This window comes from Tiliqua scincoides, chromosome 7, assembly GCF_035046505.1.
Source record: "Tiliqua scincoides isolate rTilSci1 chromosome 7, rTilSci1.hap2, whole genome shotgun sequence".
Lineage (NCBI taxonomy): Eukaryota > Metazoa > Chordata > Lepidosauria > Squamata > Scincidae > Tiliqua > Tiliqua scincoides.
In genome coordinates this window covers 43706551-43726938 of record NC_089827.1, presented here as the reverse complement: position 1 = coordinate 43726938, position 20388 = coordinate 43706551, and the positions used below count along the sequence as shown (strand labels likewise).

Sequence of the window (20388 nt, the reverse complement as noted above, 5' to 3'; positions counted from 1 at the left end):
GTACACTTATGGTGCTATATGAATAATAGAGGCATACCGGAATGCACATGGAAAACTAGGCTAGGGAATCCGTCTCCCTGGCATCTACTTTCAGGGAAACCTGATATATGGAAGAGTAATGTGTGAATCCCTCACCTCCAGGGCTGGCTGAAGACCTGGTGCCTGAGGTTGCATGCCAAATGTGGCTGTCCTTACCTGGTGGTGTGCCAGACCCTGGTCCTCCCACTGCCTGGATTGGAAAAGGAAGAGGAGGTGGAATGGAAGAGAAACTGTGGAGGATAGGAGAGATACCCACCTTTCTCTCTTCACTTATTTCCCCTGATTCTTCTCCTCCACACTCTCTCTTCCATATATCCTCCTCTGCTCTGTCCTCCTCTTCCTTTTCCAATTTAGGAAGTGAAGGGAGAAGGAGGAAGTGCAGTGGAAGTGAATGGGCAGACAGAGATGGACACTCCCTGCCAACCTGTGCCTGAAGCAGCTGCCTCAGTCAGTCTCATATGTGGCTGGCCCTGCCCACCTTCCACCTGATTTGTCCAATCCATTCACAGGTTTATTCACCTCTGTGGCAAGTAGGCCTAAAGTGCCTGAATGTAGCTAAGAAGCACTGCGTCCTAGTATGATGATTATCTTGTCTTTTGGTGGTCTTGTGCTGTTTGTCACCTTTGGTCAGAAAAGCAGAATAAAAACCTATGAAAATAAACAGAATAAATGAAAATGGGCTGTTGCCTGCCTACTGCCTCTCTAACCTGCCCTAGCCATTATCTGAGTTACCCTGATGCCCTGCAATGTTTTGTAGACATTTCATCTGCTCAGGTTGAACACTGAACTGCACATTGACAAATTCCCATGTCAAAAGTGACTTCTCTGTAGGAAGTCGGTTATGTTTTGCAACCCACAGGGCAACTGCTAACCCTAGGCAGTGCAGGGACTGTCCTGAAACTGTCTGTACATTAGTGATAATATTCTGTTTGCTCTAGTAGTCTACAGCTCTGTTTGAACTGTGCCACTTATAAGGTGCATCCATCACATTAATGAGATCAATTGGATGATAGCCAGTTGGATTTGAGACAAGATTTCTCTTTCTTCTTATTTAAAAAAGGAGAAATAAAACCCCACTCTAGGATCATTGATAATATTTAATGCTCAGTCTTCTGGGAAATTGTAGAAAGAACACAAATTGCCTGTATAAAAGCCAATTTCCAATATCCTATCCCACTATGACATCACAGGAAAAGTCCATCACAGGTTATGAGTAAGGATGCCTGTATGCAACCTCTGGATTTTAGAAGCAACCTGTCTCTGAAAGCCAGGTGCAAGGGAGTGGCAACAGGAAATAGCTGTCTTTTCTATGTGCTTCCACAGGCACATGGCGGGCCACTGTGAGATACAGGAAGTTGGACTACTTGGCCGGATCCTGCAAAGTTCATCTTATATTCTTATGTTCAAGAAAAAACTCAACGGGGGAAACACTCATGGAGGCACAAGTAAAAGTAAAGAGCTTTACTTGGGGTACAGTTTCCGTGAGAGCAGAACTCTATTCCCCCCCCCCCAATCCTGTGGAACCTGACTTTCAGTGACATGGATCCTGCAGCAGGTGCACACTGTCTCTGTTTGCAGAGATGCCTACATCCCTTGCAATATACAAACCTTGCCTCCACCAAATGTCATGTTGCTAGTCCTGTAGGGCCAGGGCAGCTGCCAGAGTTTCCTCTGGGTAAGGGAACAAATGTTCTCTGACTCCGTGTAGAACTGTGGCAGCCCTAATAGGTCTCCTCAGAGCTACGCCAGCTCTTGAGCTGTTGCAGAACTGAGGAGGCCCATGTAGGGCTTTGCGACTGAGGAGAGGACATAGGATTTGGTGGCTGTTTCTGCTGCTGTCTCTGATCCCTCTTGGGCCTGATCCTTTCTGTCTGCCCAGTTCTGCCCTTCCCCGCCTTCCCCCTGCCCTGAAAAGCCTCCCTGCCATCCAGCGGGGATACTTGCTGCCTGGTGCTCCAGCGATGGGTCCTCCTGACACTGAGGCCTCAATGCCAGTGCAGCAGACTTATCACCAGTGCCAGAATGTCTTACATCACTTTTATGATGCCTGGAGCCAGAGGTGGGTAAGGAGCATTGGCAGTGCAGCACGTAGGATCTCATTGAGTTCAGTGGGGCTTACTTTCAGGAAAGTGTGCATAGGATTGCAACCACAGTGAAGTAATGGTAAATGAGCATCCCCTTGAGCATGTACAGAGTACTTTTCTGCATTACAAGTTCATTGCAACTGACCTCCACACATCTGGAGTTGTGGGTCAGAGTTTCCAGACTTGAAAATTTAAGTCTCACTCTTCTTTGGATGTTGACATCTCTCTTTTAGAAATTAAGTGGTACATGGAGGAGCAGGTAAGGTGCAGAAAGAGTGGCACCTTTGGTTCATGGGAATTTTTGCGCTGTGTTCTTTCTTCTGCATGATAAAAGCAGTGCCTGCGGCATTATCAACAAGGCTAGGTAGTTGAAAACCTAAAACAGTGGTGCTCAAACTTTTAGCACTGGGACCCACTTTTTAGAATGCAAATCTGTTGGGACCCAGTGGAAGTGATGTCATGACCGGAAGTGACATCATCAAGTAGGAAATTTTTTAACAATTCTAGGCTGCAATCCTACCCACGCTTATCCAGGAGTAAGTCCCATTTACTATCATTGTTAAAAGTATATACATAGTAGCCTGTTAAAAGTACAGGTCTGTAACATATCCCCAAATGCAGTCATATGCCATGGTAGCATCAAGTCTTATATTAAAAATAAAACATGGAAATGAATGGGGACCCACCTGAAATTGGCTCATGGCCCACCTAATGGCTCCCGACCCACAGTTTGAGAAACGCTGACCCAGAAAATTAGTCTCTACATAGTGTTTTAAAATGCAACCTGGAAGATTGGGATGGGGGTGGGGCCTAAAAAGGATCAGAAAAATGAAGATATAAGACCCTTAAATGAAAAGTCTGCCTCATTAGATGTCTGCTGTGTTCCTGTGATGTCACAGTTTTTCTCTCTAGCAGGGTTGAAAGTTGGAGCTATTCTATAGCATTTGCAAAAGCATCAAGGAAACCCCAGCACAGCAGAGAAGCAAAGTAAATTTGGAAAGAGATGCTTCAGAAGAGCTTCTTTAGAGAAAGGTAGAAAAGAGATGAAAAGGGCTTCCCATGACAAATTAGGCTCTTTTATTTAGGGAAAGCACTAGTATTTAAAAAATAATTAATTACACTTTTCTTCAGAAGAATACCAAATAGTTAACAACAGTAGGAAACAAACAGTGTGTAACAGCCAAAACAACAATATATAACAACATGGAAAATTACCATGAGATATAATGGGGCAGCGCGCAGCAGATAACCAGAAGCTTGTGAAGCAGTAGCTAAACAACAAACAGCATAACTAACAGTCTGCTTCCACCAAAACTCTCTCAGAAAAACCATACCTTGATAAGGTGATAAAACACACTTAGGATGGAGGGCATTCCACAGTGCCAGGGCCACAGCTGAAAATGCCCTGCTTCATCCATCTATTCGCTGATTGCCCTGTAGTGGGGTGGAGATGCAGAGTTGGATCTCAGATGTTGATTAGGGTGCAAAGGAGGAAATATATTGGGGAAGGCAGTGCTCAAAAAGCAGCTGTTTGAGAATCTGGGTTAATACAGTTGAGAAGTAATGGAGCAAGAACATCCACCCCCTTTTTCATGCTTGAGATACATCTGACTGGTGGAAGAGTCAGAACAGATAAAAGTAAATACAGTATTTATTTCTCCAATGTATAATTCATCTGTGGAACTCCTTGCCACAGGATGTTGTGATGGCATCTGGCCTAGATGCCTTTAAAAGGGGATTGGACAGATTTATGGAGGATAAGTCCATCATGGGTTACAAGTCATGATGACTGTATGCAACCTCCTGGTTTTAGAGCTAGCTTATCTCTGAATGCCAGGTGCAAGGGAATGGTACCAGGAAACAGGTGTTTTCTGCTGCCACTCAATTTCTCTTCTCCTTCCTTATTCCCCTCCTGATTTCTTCTCTCCATCCTTTTTATCTTCCTCTCTCTTCCATATCTAGGGACTGGCCTTAAAATCTGCCACTCTTTCTCAGTCTCCTTTAGCCTCCCTCACCACTTGTCACATTTTGCCCAGTTGTAATCTATCCCAGTGTTTGTCGACCTTGGGGTTGGAAAGCCTCAGTTATGGGGTCACAGCAATTTACAGGAATGACCACTAGACTAGAGCACCACCAGGTAAGGCATCTTGTGTACCCCTTCAAGGTACCAGGAAATTGTGTCTGAACCCTGCTCGGATTCTCAGCAATTGTGCTAAAATAGCTTTCTACCAGTGCCAGGTTTCATGGTAACTTTTTTTCTTCCTGTTCTCTCTAATAAGAATATTTGGTTACACTGATCAGTGCTGGGAGGGTGTAGGGGCCAAGGAGAGTGCAGTGACATGGTGGGGGGTGGATAGGGTCCTGGGAGGGGGTAGGAGTGACAGTGGGGTCCCGAGTCTCATAGTTTTTCATGCCATGAACCAAATAAAAGAAAGAAAGAAACTAGGAACCCCACTGTTGCTCTTGCCCCCTCTGAGGAATCTATCTGCCCACCTTCAGCCCTGTCCCCACCCAATCCCTGCCCCCATCAGTGATCCAACCTTTTTCGTGCCATAACCCCAATCAATCAATCAATCAATCAATCAATCAATCAATCAATCAATCAATCAATCAATGTGAAAGACCACTGATCTAGCCCAAATCCACTCCCACCCACTTGGATGAAGTGCCCTCCTTGGTGGCTCTGGTTCTTCCCACCTTTGCCCACCTTCCCTCCTTCCTTGCAGCTCCCACCCAGACACCTGGCCTGCCTCCTGCCCAGAGCAGCGGAGGGGGAGGGCGCCTTTCCTGGGAAAGGGGCGGAGCCCGCCCTGGCCCCTCCCGGTGTGTGCATGACGCGCGGGCAGCGAGGCGGGCGCCAGCCGCCCTTGCTGCGTGTGTAGGCTCTGCTTGTGCGTGCGTGTAGGAGGAGGGAGCGCGAGAGAGCGAAGGGAAGGCGCGCGCCGAGGCGAGCAGGAGGCGAAGTCCCTTGCAAGGCAGGGCAGGCGGGTGGGCGCCGGGGCCCGGCCGCGGGGCATGGAGAGCCTGTTGGAGAACCCGGTGCGCGCCGTGCTCTACCTGAAGGAGCTCACCGCCATCGTGCAGAACCAGCAGAGCCTCATCCACACCCAGCGGCAGCGCATCGACGAGCTGGAGAGGCGCCTGGACGAGCTCAGCACCGAGAACCGCAGCCTCCGCCAGCAGTACGCGCCGCCGGACCAGCCCCAGCAGCAGCAGCAGCCGTCGTCCCCGCAGCCCCGGCTGCCCGCTCCCCCGCCGCCCAGCCCCGTCGCTCCCCAGGGCCAGCAGCAGCAGCAGCCGGAGACCCCCCAGCTGCTGCTGCTGCAGCCGGAGCAGTTTCAGCACCACCAACAGCTCCCAGCGCCGCCGCAGCCTCCGAGCAGCAAGCAGGCACAGGCGGGCCCCGCCAGCAGCAGCGGCAGCAGCAGGGCGCCGGCCCCCCACCAGCACCCTGCTCTCCAGCCCCATCAGCACCACCACGAGAGGGACAGCAGGGAGAAGAGCTGCTGCGCCGCCCTCCTCCAGCACAAGGCCCCCCAGGCGATCTGCAAAGGCGTCTTGAGCAGGAGACCAGAGTAAGTGGGGAGATGCGGGGTGGGTGGGTTGGCAGCTGGAAGGGGATGTCTCTGGCCGGGCCAGAAGCAAGGCAAGATGATGACGGTCATCACCTTCATCTTTATCATCATCATCATCATCATCATCATCATCATCATCATCATCATCGCATCACGTCAAATATGAAGCGACCCGTCAGGATTCCTCTCTGGGAACAAGGATCTGCCCTCCATCCCACGTCCTGCCTACTCTGGCTGCCATCAAACAGAGTGGGCGGGTGGGGAAATCCCTTCCCCAGTGAATTTCCCATTTCCATAGGATGCAGTGAGGAGCTCACTGCTGCCTTCTCCAAGGGTACTGAGGCTGCAATCCTATCCCCAGTGACCTGAGAGCAAAGCCCATTGAGTATAATGGAACTTACTCCTGGGTAGACGTGCATAGAATTGGGCTCCGGGCTCCTTCCTTCCAAGCTGGTCTTCTTATCAGGGCAGTTTTTTGGGGTGGTGGTTTCAATATTTTTTAAAAGGGTTACCTTGGAGTGACATGTGGGGTTTTTGTTTTAGTTCTAGGTGGTGATGAGCTTTGTAGAATAAAAAGGGAGAAGACTTGCAGCCCAAGCCTATGTAGGTCTACTCAGAAGTAAGCCCTATTGTGTCCAATGGGGTTTACTGTCAGGAAAGTGTACATAAGGTTGTAGCCTTGGTGGTAGACTGTCAGTGGCTGTTTGTGTCTTCATTTGGACTGTGCAGCTCTTTTTGGAATGTAATTGCCTCTATTTCAGGGCTAAGGTTTTCCCCTCCATTAAGGATGCAGGATGAAAACATTACATACATTTGCTGCTGTTGGCAGAAATCCTTATGATGGTGATGATGGTTTTTAACCATTTCCAATGCCAGTATCACTTGCATGGGAGTTTAGCGTACGCCAGGGTTCGCTGCCACATCTCCCGGGTGCTGAAGTGGCAAATTATTATTTCAAAGGGTTTCCTTTTTGGCAAAGGAAGCATGGCTGTACAGATGTGTGTTGGTAAGAATATGTGGTGTGCAGAAATGACACTCTGCTGCAATGGATGGTCTAAAGTAATACTGGGGAATTTGATTTTCTGGGTTATGCACAAATTGAATCGTAATTGGCTTTTTTGCTTTGCGTATGCCTCTACCTAGAGATCTCCTGACCCATCTTTCTTTCGGAGTTTGCTATAGATGAGATACCATTATCCTCTTTGCTTGGATATGTGGGCAGCCTAAGCCAGAACTATTACAGGAGTAGAAGAAGACTAAGAATTAATTTGTGGGTATTTCAAAGATATAGAAGCAAAGTTGCATTTTTTAATTACAGTCTTTATTGCTGGCTTAATGGCATCACAGAAAGCTGAAGTCCACGGACCACTTTGTGAGACTAGAAAATGTAGCCTTCTTGCTCCTCTTCCTGCCCCCACTTCTTCTTGGAGGAAGAATTCTTTCATTGCTCCCTTTTTGAATATGGGATGGTTGCAAGAAATATAAGATGACTTCTGTTGCTTCCAGCTAAGAATCTGTAGAGCCGTATGCCATTTGCAGATCTGACCCCATTTCTCTCAGCTTGAGGTTCATCAAATAAATGAAGCATGTTGGCAGTACGTTTTACAGAATTTAAGGTATATACCTCCAAAACGCAAGCTCTTTAGACCTTGACTGATAGCTGGGTATAATCAAAAGGTTCTAATTTTGCTCACTGAACTCTTCATTATAAATAATATGAGGTAGTAAATATTTCCAGGATCAGGCCCATGTTCTCTTCAAAGAAGCTGTCAGGCCTTTTTCTCTATAGGGCTGCAAATCCCAAGTAGTCAAGCAGAATTCCATGGTGCTACGTTAGTGTAAAATATATTTGTCAGGGAAGAATTCAGAAATCTGTTAAAACAACAACCAAAACTACCCTAGTGATTTTCTGCGGTAAAGCCAGGGTTACAAACATAGTATTTACAAGATTTTCCTTGTATCTCTTTCTAATTTCTCACATACCTCACTAGGCAGAATGAGGAGTCAATTTCAGTGCATCAGTCTGAACATCTCTTTCCTCTGTGAGGCTTTTTTATTGTTGCAAATAGGAAGGAAAATGCCTGTCAGTTCTTACCCAAATGTATAAGCTAAGAATGCGTTCAGGACACTGGGGGTTGGTTGTCACAGGGGGCAGCACAGCAGTTCCTAGAGCCCTTTTTGCTTAGCAGTGTTTAGTTGCCTGTTTTCTTCTGTAGCTTACTCAAAAGAAACTGTTTGTATAAAAAATATGATGTACAATATGCATGGTAGATTTGTCCTCGAGACTCTTGTTTACTGATACTGTACTTAGGAACAACGTAGCTTTTGAAAGAGCCAATATTCTTTTAGACACTCTTTTGAATGTTCACTTAGAACGCACTGGGCAATGTAAGAGTTGCAGTTGGTCTTTTACGCAGTTCTGGTTTTTTTTTTTTCGGGGGGGAGAGAGGAAGCAGGGAGTGGACGAATGGATAAGTATGGGCTTATTGAAAGCAGTGCATGAGCAAAGACGGTGCGCGAGCAAAATTTCCCTGCTGCCTTCCATCTTTGAAATTATAGTCATTTCACTGCTATATTTTAAAACTTAAATGCTGAAGTCATTGCTTATGAAAATGTGCTTCTCATCTGACCCCAAACTCCTCTTGCTTAACCAGAATGCTAATCACAACAGAAAATGGCCACTTTCTCAAAGGTACAGACCTGAGCTCAGTGTGTAGCGAGCATGTATGGATAACAGGGGCTTGAAGTGATTCATCTTTTTTTTTTTTTTCCCCCAGAAGGGCCAAGGATGCAATCATACAACATTGCAAATACATTATATTTCATAAGAAAACTGCAGAAGCTCAAGCCAGCATGTTTCAATGCAATTATAAATATGTATTCTTATCTCAAGTGTTACTCAAAGGCCTGCCTTTATTATGGCATTTGGGAACCAATCTGCCTTGAAGGCCAGTGACGTACAGGACAGGGGTGAAGTTCTGGACCTTTTAAGGTCTGAATTCAACTCATCCAGTGTGCTGCTGACTTTTCTGCCCTCTGCGCATCTCACATCTTTTGCCAAAGATCAGGGACGTTCACATATCGTTGTTATGTATACAGTAGATGTAAAAAATAATGTGTGGGTGCATTTTATGGAAACTTGAATAATGGGCATTGAATGGACTTCATAATCCACTGAACCTGTACCTAGCATGTTCTGCAGTATCCTTGCTGAATTAAGCAGGTCTGGGTCAGATCAGTGCGTGGATGGGAGATCAGCTGAGAACTCTGTGTTAGATCACAGAGGGAGAAAGGTCCGACACAAATAAAGCCCTCCTACACAGTAGTGCTGTTGTGCAGCTTCCATTCATTTCATTTAGGGGAAGAGATTATAGCTCAGTGATAGTGTGCATGATCTGCATGCAGAAGGTCCCAGATTCAATCTGGGACAGCTCCAGACAGGGTTGGGAATGACCCCGTGTGAAACCTTGAGACAGCTGCCATCAGCAGGATAGACAATACTGATGGACCAGTAGTCTCAAATACAGTATATGGCAGCTTCTTCTGTGCCAGAAGAATGGATTGTGTATTTGGGTTGCCTTCCGCAAAGCTGTTCCAGGTGACATTTGAATATGCCTGTATATCTGTCATAGCAGAGAGGGTTTCTTTTTAAGATTGACTTAGAAGTACTGTAAGTCCCATTGATTTCAGTGGAGATTGACTACCCAATAAATGTGCTGAGGATGGCAGCTTTTCTGTTGGCATCTTATTCTGTGACATTGGTGTAAAGCTGTTGCAATGCCAATATAATGTCATATTTTGTGAAGTTGTTTTGCTATAGCATTTACCCCCCCCCCCCGACCCTCTGTATGGGGTTTACTACTGGAGAGAGTCTTAGGACTGGGGTCTTAGGCTGCAATCCTATGTACACTTACCTGGGAGTAAACCCCATTTACTATATTGGGACTTACTTCTGAGTAGGTGTGGTTGGGCTCTTAGTCCTACAGATGTCTGTAGGGTGAAACCGGTATAAATCCAGATTTAAAACATTTCCTGCTCTTCTTGAAACCAGGGCACATTTTTATGTGCATCGAAAGCACTATGTACTGTACAATAAGATATAGTTCTACAAAACCAGTAGCAAAGCTATAAAGAAAGTACATCACAACCAGAAACAGAGAAAGCCGACTAAAACAAGCCTCAGTGTTGTGGGATAGTGAAGCCTGGAGAAAAATTGTTTTAACTTGTTTCTAAATTCAGACAAGGATGGCCAGTGATGAGATTCTGCAGAGAGAATTCCAGAGAACCAAAGACTACGACTTTGTAACGTCTCTTTCTTATCCTTGGTGATGTGACTTGGTGGAGAAGGGTTGGCACAGGGCATAATTTCTCCTCCAGCACAGTCTTGGGCATGTTCTTGCAGAAGTAAGTCCCACTGAGTATGCCCATTGAGTTCCAGTGGGCTTACTCCCAGGTAAATGGATTTAGGATTGTAGCCCTAATGGCCTTAATAGGTGGAAAGGCATATTATGGGAGAGGCATTCAATAAGATGTGCTGGACTGGCCCTTTTTTGCATATAAAAAAGAATAACCTGTATTGTATTTTACATGCCCAGATTATGGCAGATTGCTTGGGCTCATCTGGGTCACTGTGATATATCTGCTTCTCCATTAACTCTTGCTGAGGAGAGTTATACATGTTATACTGGAGGTAATTGACCATTGGTCAACCAACGGTAATCAACTATTCCCAGTAGCTTCTCTTTTAGCTCTGGTGAATTTTGTCTTGCTTAGAGGTAGGCTTATAGCTACCTTATAGCAATTTCACCAAGCATAAAACCAAGGAATAGTATGTAATCTAGATCCCAGTCAGGAGCAGGTACACTTTGCAGGTTTTGGCTGCAATTCTATACACACTTACTTGGGAGCAAGTCCCATTGAAATAAATGAGAATTACTTCAGAGTAAACATGCATAGGCTTGATGCTGTTAGTTTTATTTGTCCCCAGCCTGGCTTTGCTCTCCAAGTTTCTTTCTGTTAATTCAGCCATTTTGCTTTAAGGAATGAAAGTGTGTGATAGTGGAAATACAGAACTAAATAGTACTGTTGTTTGTTCTTGTTGTTGTTATAATAACTATGTACATGACACTGAACATAGAAACATAAGCAAAATCTAGGTCTCTGCCCCACAAACCTTATAGTTTACAATGGGTGGGCAAAAAAGAAGAGAGGAGGACAAGAAGAATCTAGCCTGGACGCCTTTAAAAGGGGATTGGACAAGTTTCTGGAGGAAAAATCCATTATGGGGTACAAGCCATGATGTGTATGCACAACCTCCTGATTTTAGAAATGGGTTATGTCAGAATGCCAGATGCAAGGGAGGGCACCAGGATGAGGTCTCTTGTTATCTGGTGTGCTCCCTGGGCATTTGGTGGGTCGCTGTGAGATACAGGAAGCTGGACTAGATGGGCCTATGGCCTGATCCAGTGGGGCTGTTCTTATGTTTTTATGTTCTTAATCAAGGGCAACAAAACAGCAGACAGAACAACAGAATGGGATAATGTACTTCTGAATATGAACAAATGCAATTACCTGTAGTTTGGTGGGCATTTTTTTTGTCAAGAAGCTTTTGGCTTAGCTCCTACCCTAAACTGAAATTATGCCCAAGTCTGTGTAAACTACATTTGTGCATATTCATCCCATTTGCCTTGCTTCTGTAACCCACACATATGTACATTGAAAGGACCTTGTGGTGGGGATCTAGTTGTTCATGTTGTATAAACATCTATGGTGCTATGTTCATAGTAATGATCTTCTGATACTATTCTCCCTAAATGGAACTGGAGGCAACAGAGGCCAGAACAAATATGCACAACTCTACACTATGAATTTTGTAACTGTGTCTGATCTTTCTTCAGCAAGGAACAGATCATAAATGCATAGAATTTGTTAATGCCTTCTGCTTATAAGGCAGTGGGAGGCAAATGCAGAGCTCACCTACAGAAGAAGTAGGGGGGAAAGTGTGTATGTTTGTGTGCCTGCATGCATATGCTGATTTTGCTGTGAGAACAAGGCTGGTGGTTTTCTGTTGTCTCCCTTTGTCCCTCTTGTACAGTTGCCTCTCTTAAAGTATAAGAAGCTAACCATCCCCTTTACTAAATAAAACAAAAATCAGTTGTTCTTGTATGTATCTGGCCTCTCTCTTCCTCCAAAAGCTTGTCAAATTATCATCCAGCAGACTCCAGCAAGAAAACCACCTTGATTGGGAAACTTCATGATGTAAGACTCAGCTTCACATTATTCCCAAATGCCTATGGTATCATTTCTGCCTCCGCACCATTTTTCAGAATGCTAAGCAACCATCTTTTTCTTTTTTCTTTTGGCTGTTCCCTCAAGACCCTTTTATGATAGAATTCTAGTACAGGAAGAATTAAATTCCTTAACCCAAATGTACTCCGATTCTGCTGTCTTTCTATTCAGGTAGAATTCCCCCTGTTAGCCTTGCTTGCAGAAGTAAAAGCCTGAAGGGGACTTGCCCAGTAGATGTACAGCCCAGTGGCCAGTTAGAACTTGTGGTGGGAGAAATCTAAGGATAAGACATCAGTCATTTGCAAGACGTTGCTTATGGGTGGCTCGTGAAAGCTGGTATTAGCTGTTCCAGGACTTCACATGTAACACAGATAGAATGTCATTTGTTTGGATTATGTAATTTTGCCCTTTTCCTGGCCCAGATAATTACTGAGGCTAGGGAATACTAACTGGGGGGGACGGGGGACAGCGCATTGTCACAGATGATATCATTCTGCTGGCGTCAAAGGGGTGAGATGCCAATGTTGCAGGCAGATATACAAGGAGAAATATTATTCATAGCAATAACTAGCAGTGATATAGCACTTTTGAGTTTTTAGAACACTTAACTCATACTAAGTAATCTTTGCAACAGCCAAGCAGTCATTAGCTCTGTCTCAGGGAGAGGGGCCAGGGGGCTACAGCTGAGAGCTTGAGTAGCTTGAGACACCATAATTTAGGGATGTTGGAGATTTCTGTGTGTTTCTTGGGGTGGGGAAAGATTCCCAACGTAGTTCAAAGACCTGCTCACGGGTATATAAAATTGAAAAAAGAATCAGTGTTTTTTAAAGATCATTTGCTGGAGTTACTTCATGATAATCAGATTGTAGGAACTCTTAAGGAATAATTATATAGAGTTTGAAACACGATAGAGGGTTTTTTGGGGGGGGGGAGGGGTTGGTTGACTGTGAATCAATGCAGCCCTATTGACAATCTTGTGTCTCACCACGGAGGAATAGAGAAGGATTGTAAAAGTGGGAGTAATTTGAACTTGGTCCCAAAGAAATCTACACATCTGACAAAGAAGCTTCTATTTCATCTGTTTTCAAATTAATGTGTTAATGAATTAAATTTGTCTTGGTTTTCCTCAAGGCACTGTACATATAGTTCCAAACAGTCTCCTGTCCAGGCACTAACCAGAGTCAGACATACTTAGCTTCAGAAAGTTTGCAGTTTCATATGCTTGAAAGTTTCAAGAGCTTGCCCTTATACCTTAGTAATTTGGAAAATGACAGCCCAGCCCTATCAAGGACCTGTGCTGGCAGAATGCACGTTCTGCTGATGCAAGCTACTGCAAAAGTGCCATAATGTGCTTTGCAGCAGTGTAAGGCCCAGGCGTACTGGTGGGAAGGCCAGAGCCTTTCTGCTGGCACTGGCAGAGTGACAGAGGCCTGCTGGAACAAGTAAGTCCAGTGCAGGGGTGGGAGTGGGGGGAGGGCAGGAAGGGGGTGGGGTGGAGGTGACAGAATGGAGAGGGGATGGGGTCGGATCTGCGCCTGCTCTGCCTGCAAGGGTCAATGCAGATTTGTGCCTGCACTAGCACAAGTCTAAGTTGACCCGTTGCAGCTGCTGGGGCTTACCCTGGGGCAAGAGAACCAATGTCCCTTTACCTTGAGGAGCCCTTGAGCAGCCACAGGAAGCAGCATAGCCCATAGCAGCGCCGTTGCATCGCTGTACAGAGATTTAGGTTGAACTGGGCTGTGAAAGCACATGGCTAAGCTTGTCTACTCAGAAGTAAGTCCTATTGTCTTCAGTGGGGCTTACTCTCAGGAAAGTGTGCATAGGATTACACACTTTGCATTCCATTCTTCTCCTGTAAGCTAAATGACTGACCAGGGCATAAAGCCTAGTAGTTCACATCTAGTCCATCTAGTCCTGCTTTCCACTTTCTTCCCTTTACTGGGCAAATTAGGGAAGCTGGTAGTTGAGCCATTACCACTTCCAAAGCTAGGGAGTCTAGTCAGAGAGAGGCTGCTTTGGAAAAAATCCTCTGTATACGGAGCCCTCAAATCCAGGGGATCCTGGGGACTTCTCTTCTCATAAGAACATAAGAACAGCCCCACTGGATCAGGCCATAGGCCCACCTAGTCCAGCTTCCTGTGTCTCACAGCGGCCCACCAAATGCCCCAGGGAGCACACCAGATAACAAGAGACCTGCATCCTGGTGCCCTCCCTTGCATCTGGCATTCTGGGGTAGCCCATTTCTAAAATCAGGAGGTTGCGCATACACATCATGGCTTGTAACCTGTAAAAAAAAAAAAACTCAACAGTAAACTGTGGTGAAATATCATAGTTATAGAGATGTCGCACATCTCAGGAAAATAAGTAAAAAATATAAGGAGCTTATGAAAAGGGGTTATAAGGCTTTGGAGCCACAGTGGAGATAACTGCAGGAAAGAATGTGGATCTTTAACAAAATAGAAAAATGGGTGGAGGGGGATGAAAAGGTTAGGAAGGGGTTTTACAAAGCAAGCTGAAAGTAAACAAATCTGGATGCAGCTAAACTAGATGCATCCCTTACCTCAGTTTACTGATGCTGTCCAGGCCTGAGGTGTTTCCAAACCTACAGCTGCCAAGGGAATGGGCACAGCCATTGTTGAGCAGCTGATGCTGTAGTTCTGGATTAAGGCAATTGCACACAAGGTTTACCCTGCTTTATCTGAGGGATTGGTCATTTTTTAATTTTGGGGTTTTTTGAATTTCATGGTTGGCAACCTTCAGTCTCGAAAGACTCTGGTATAAGCCTACAGCACCCAGTATTCCCAGGCGGTCTCCCATCCAAGTACTAACCAGGCCTGACCCTGCTTAGCTTCCGAGATCAGATGAGATCTTCATGAGGCATTGCTAAAGCCCCCGGGGTACTAGGTAGGTGAAAATTTTTTGCATAAACTAGTGAAAGTTGGGGGTTTCACCATAGCATGTGCATTCAGTGTTTGGTCCCACTACACTCCCTAAGTTCACAAACATTTGTTGGGCAGCCCAATCCTATCTAAACTCCTCGTGCTGATGCAGGAGCACCAGCATGGGCTATGTTGCATCTAGAAGTTTAGTATGCTGAAGGTTTCCTTGCGGTAAGGAGACATTTGTCCCTTTGCTCCAGGGTAAGCTCCAGGAGGTGCAATGGGTCAACTCAGACCTTCACCAGTTATATAGCTGCTGATTTCACCCCCCTCACCGGCCCGTTCCACCAATCCACACCATCTTCCCTTGTTCCCCCTCCCTTCCTATTCATCCCCTTCCACCCTTCCCCTGCCCCTTCACCAGACTCACCTACTCTGGATGGTGTTACTTCAGCTGTCCCACTGTTTCACCTAACCTTTGTGCTTTATGGCACTTTTGTGACAGTGCAAAAACCTGGTATGCTCTGTGCATGCTCTGCTGGCATGCCACTTGGATAGGATTGGGGCCTTACTTTTCCATTAGTCCTCAAGAAATGTGTGGTCTACAGAATTCTTGCCACATTACTCCTAGAGAAGATCATAGACAATTGTGGCTTAGGATGATAACTTTTTTACCTCATCATGAAATCTGTGTACTTCAAGCAATGTGTACTCTTCTTTGTTGAGTGAAATTGGTCCAGGAACAGATGATTATCCTACCTATTTGTTGCTGAAGGAATATGTGTGCGTGCAGAAACAGAATGTTTCCCTGGTAAATCACAGATGTGTTTGTACAACAGGAACACTACCCATGTAAGCTTATCCAAGAGGCAGTTTTACAGTCTCACAAGGTTTCCTCATTTTGCTGCCTTTCTATTGTAGACAGGCCGAATGGCCAACCCAAACCCCAAAGAGCAAGTTAAAGGCTGGGGCTGTTTAGAGGAGTGGTGCCACCCCATCTTTCTTTCCTTTTAGCAAGCTCCTTAAGTTCTCACCTCAGCAGTCCAAAAAGGCTGGGACCAGGGGATGTGGACCACACCCACAGTTACATGTTACGTGCAAATCTGTGAAATAAACCTCAACAGTTTTTTTTTTAAATGGAAAAACAGCTTTGGAAAAGTGAAATCATGATGTGGGAGGGAGAGCAGAAGAGGGCTTCTTAATCTTTTCTTTGCCAGCCACCCACTACTCATAATCAATTCCAACCTTCCCACTGTGGGATAACAGATGCAGAACTGTCCTTGTAAATGTAAATCTGGAACCTAGAAGGGGTGGGGAAGGAGCTTGGGGGTGCTAGTTACAGCAGGAAATGGCTAGTGGGGGAGTGTGTGAATTCCAGTCTGTCCCTCCCACGGCTGCTTCTCATTAAAAAATAATATAAAATTGGAGTTTTGTTCCATGCGTTACATATAACATGCAGTTTGCCTCTCAAACTGGTGGGGTATTCAGCATCCTTCCTTACATATTCCTTCCTTTCAGTACAGGCAAGATTTGAACAAAAAAGCTAATTGTGGTAGCCATTTACTCTTTTGATAAGGGTTGAGGCCATTATGCTCTATTTTCTTTGTTTAATTCAATAAGCACAATTATGTAAGTTTCAAATGGAGAGATTGCATTTGCAGGAGGTGCTGTTCTCTGTAATTTTTCCCCCCAGAAAACCCCGTGCATTAGCTCTTTATGCCATGATTTTTTTCTGAGATAAAAGTCATTTATATATATACTCACACTCCGCTACTTTCAGCAGGCACTAATATTAAACTAAATATTATGGGTTATTAGTCATGTTAAAATAATTTTGCTGTATTTATTCACTGTATCAGTTAAACAAGAATCTTGACAGACTTGTCCTGAATTTTCAGAACCTGATGTGAAGAGGGACAGTGGCTGTTGTGGTGGGAGTAAGAATGCAGGACTAAATTTCCTCTGCACCACTCTCTTGTCTTTAGATTTATCAGTGACATTTGGGGCTTTTTCCTTGAGCCTCATCCAGATATGTCACCCTGAAAAGAATAGCAGCAATTCAGGTTATTAAACAGAAATATTTTTTCTAGGTCCTGGATCTATTCTTACTTCAGAATCCTGTTGTGCATCTGGATGATGAAATCACATCCATTTTTAAAGGCTTAACCAGCAATGCAATGTTAATAGACATTGAAGAATAAACCTGATCCTGGATAATTGGTGGATGCAGGACCATGGGCAGATGTTACATTGCTTCTAGAGTGATTCTCCGACATTCAGCACTGGGATCCACTTTTTAGAATGAGAATCTGCCAGGACCCACCGGAAGTGACATCATCAGGAAGGAAAATTTTTAACAATCCTAGGCTATAATCCTATCCACACTTACCCAGGAGAAAGTCCCATTGGGTATCATTGTTAAAAGTGTACACATAGTAGCTTGTTAAAAGTACAGGTCTGTAACATTTCCCCAAATGCAGCATGGTACCAAATACCATGGTAGCATTAAGTCTAATATATTAAAAATAAAATATTGAAATGAATAGGCTCATGAAATTGGCTCATGACTCACCTAGTGGATCCTGACCCACAGTTTGAGAAACACTGTTCTAGAAACCAGATCAAGACATATACCCAGATGTTTAACAACTGTGTGTGAGCTGCTTTTTCAAGGGTTCATTCCATGGCACTGCTGCAGTTCTTTACAATGGGCTATGTCAGATGCAAGGGAGGGCACCAGGATGCAGGTCTCTTGTTATCAGATGTGCTCCCTGGGGCATTTGGTGGGGCCGCTGTGAGATACAGGAAGCTGGACTAGATGGGCCTATGGCCTGATCCAGTGGGGCTGTTCTTATGTTCTTAAGGACCTGTGAGATTTGCACTGCTCATGTAATGGGCTTTTACATACTATAGCAGTAAAGTAGGAAGATCTCCTGGAGAAGTAGCTCCCAAGCCACTGCAGAAATGTCTAAATTGAACTATATAACTGAAATGAAAATTTGCAAGCATTCCAAATTCACCAATGTTTTCACCGCTCATCTTTTGATGTGAAATTCTGATTTTTAACATTTGAGCTAGCAATTTAAGTGTGAGGTTTGATCTCAGAATGCAGAACTCAAGTGCTTCTGAGGTATGTCTTGATAATTTTCAAGTATCTGGTACAAAATCTCACATGCGATCAGCTATGTACCATTGTTTGTCTCCATCAAGCGTTGTCAAATACTAGCACTATTGCACATTGAACAGAAAAATAGTACTTCATGTCACCTAATAAATATTGTCAAATGCTATGCTTCATTGAACATCAGCTATCAAACATCAAATGCCAGTTACTGTGTATTGAAATAGAATATCATAGGCTGTCAGATGTAACTGATATGAAATATTCAGGACTTGCTGGGGAGGATTTTGAGAAAAATTCTTTGTAGCACAGTCATTTCAGCTCTATGCCAAACCAACTTTCTGTTTGTTGCTTTATAAAGTCTTTAAATGGAAATTGCTTGCACTGTATATTTTCAAATTTTTATTGCAAATATGATTCTGCAGATTCGGCATGTACTACTATAAGGGACAAACCAGACGTGATAAATGTGCACCCAATCTATCATTTTGGAGGACAAGAGAAGCTCTTGGAGTTCACTGTGTTGATCCCAAGTCAGGATAACACTATATTACAGTAGTTGCAACTGTTACCCTGCACATTCCCGATCTCGTCTGATCTTGGAAGCTAAGCAGGGTCAGGCCTGGTTAGTACTTGGATGGGAGACCGCCTGGGAATACTGGGTGCTGTAGGCTTATACCATAGTCTTTCGAGACTGAAGGCTGCCAACCATGCATGTATTCAATAAACTATCTGAATCAATTGGGCATATGGGTAAACAAGGTCATACTGTTTCACATAACGGTCTCAACAAACATTGTTGCAAGAACAAAAAGCATGGCATGGCATGTACTCTATAATCATGCTTGTGCCACATAAAATTGTGTCGGCGCCCTGGAATAATTCACTTCTGGCACAGGGATATGGATAGACAGTGGCATTAATGCAACAAGGCATGCCAGGCAGAGGGATGGAATCACTGGCCAAGAAATGATCCCTGGTGAAATATGAATGGAGAAGAGAGTGCCTGGCAGAGGAGTCCTGAGGAATCCCATCCAAAGCAGCTGCATCTTAGTACGGGAAACAGATAGCAGTGCAATGTGTGACCATTGGCTAGCCATTCTTAACGGGTGCCATATGGCCCCCTGGGAGCTCTGGCACATTTGAAGGGGGCCACAGACTGAAAACCAAAAATAATAAATGATTTCATGTTTATCTGTTCATGTTGTATCCTTGTTTGATGGGGGAGGGGGACTGGAACCTGAGAATAGCTCCTAAGGAGAGCTACAAAAAGGTTGAGAATGGCTGCTCCAACATAAGAAAAATTAGGATTTACTTAAAACAGTCCAGATTATATTCGTAAACTCAATAGGACATGGTTGCTTGGACCAAAGATTTCTGAAAGGCCTTCTGCTCTTAGGTGATGCTCCACCAAGTTCCTGTGGCAACATCATGCTGCCTGTGATCACATGCTTGCCTAACACTTGGCTTAGGGGCTCAGGGCATTGGTGGATGAGAGGCAGTATCCAGTGGAAAAAGGACTTCCTGTTACATTATTCTGTTTTCTCTGTCCTTTAATGATGAATAACTAGATGGGCTCAGATTCTGCATGTAATATGTTTCTGCATAAACTTGAACAAATATTGTCTTGGCTCATCTGATGTGTTTATTTCTGGTAATGGGACACACACATATACACACACACTTAGATTTTATATCTGATTTCTTCTTGATTGAAGTCTTTTTACGGCTAAGAATATCTGCAGTCTTCCCCCACCTCCTTCTCCCCAGGATAATTTTAAGGCTGTCCTGTTGCTCAATTACATTTCCTGCAGTGATGGATTTTTAAAAGGGTGCCACTTGGCAAACTCTGTTGCCTGAGATAATGATAGATGAAAATACCAGGAATTGAACCTGAGATCTTCTGCAGGCAAAGCCCAAGTTTGTCAACTGAGCTAGGGCCCCTCATCCAACTGGATTGACCAGATTACCAAAGCAATCCCAATGATGCAAGTTAGCATTTATTAGCTCAGTTTTGCTTATCCTGTTCTTCTAGACTTGGAGAGGGTCGAAACATTGCTGACACCCCTCCTCAGTCACTGGAAATCTTGCTCACCTCTCTTCTTATCCTCCCATTCCAAATATTCTGCCTGCTATTATCCAAACATTTCAATTCATCTTTTTAAAGGGCTAGTACCATATATGTTTGTTTAAAGGAGGAAATTCTGAGTGTTGCTTCCTTCTTCAAACATTAGCTTTTTCCATGGTGGATTTGAGGAATAGATAGATTTCTGTTTATGGTTATCCTGATGTATATTTAACCACTGTGGGAAGTAATTATTGGGATTGTTGGGCAATTCTCATGATTGGAGCAGTACTTTATTCTTTGTCTGTGTCAATGGGCAGTTGAAGAGTGAGGCCAG

At 44.5% G+C, this 20388-nt stretch overlaps 1 protein-coding gene and 1 pseudogene across 1 annotated transcript in view; both read left to right on the top strand.

Annotated features, from left to right (window-relative positions):
• The first annotated feature begins 5138 nt into the window (after nt 1–5138).
• The window catches only part of IQSEC3 (IQ motif and Sec7 domain ArfGEF 3), a 161184-nt gene continuing 145934 nt past the window's right edge, over nt 5139–20388 (top strand). The window contains exon 1 of the mRNA XM_066633344.1: nt 5139–5698. Coding sequence (XP_066489441.1) covers nt 5139–5698 — 560 coding nt within the window. The remainder of the gene's footprint in view (nt 5699–20388) is intronic.
• LOC136658172 (5S ribosomal RNA) lies at nt 18544–18660 on the top strand (annotated as a pseudogene).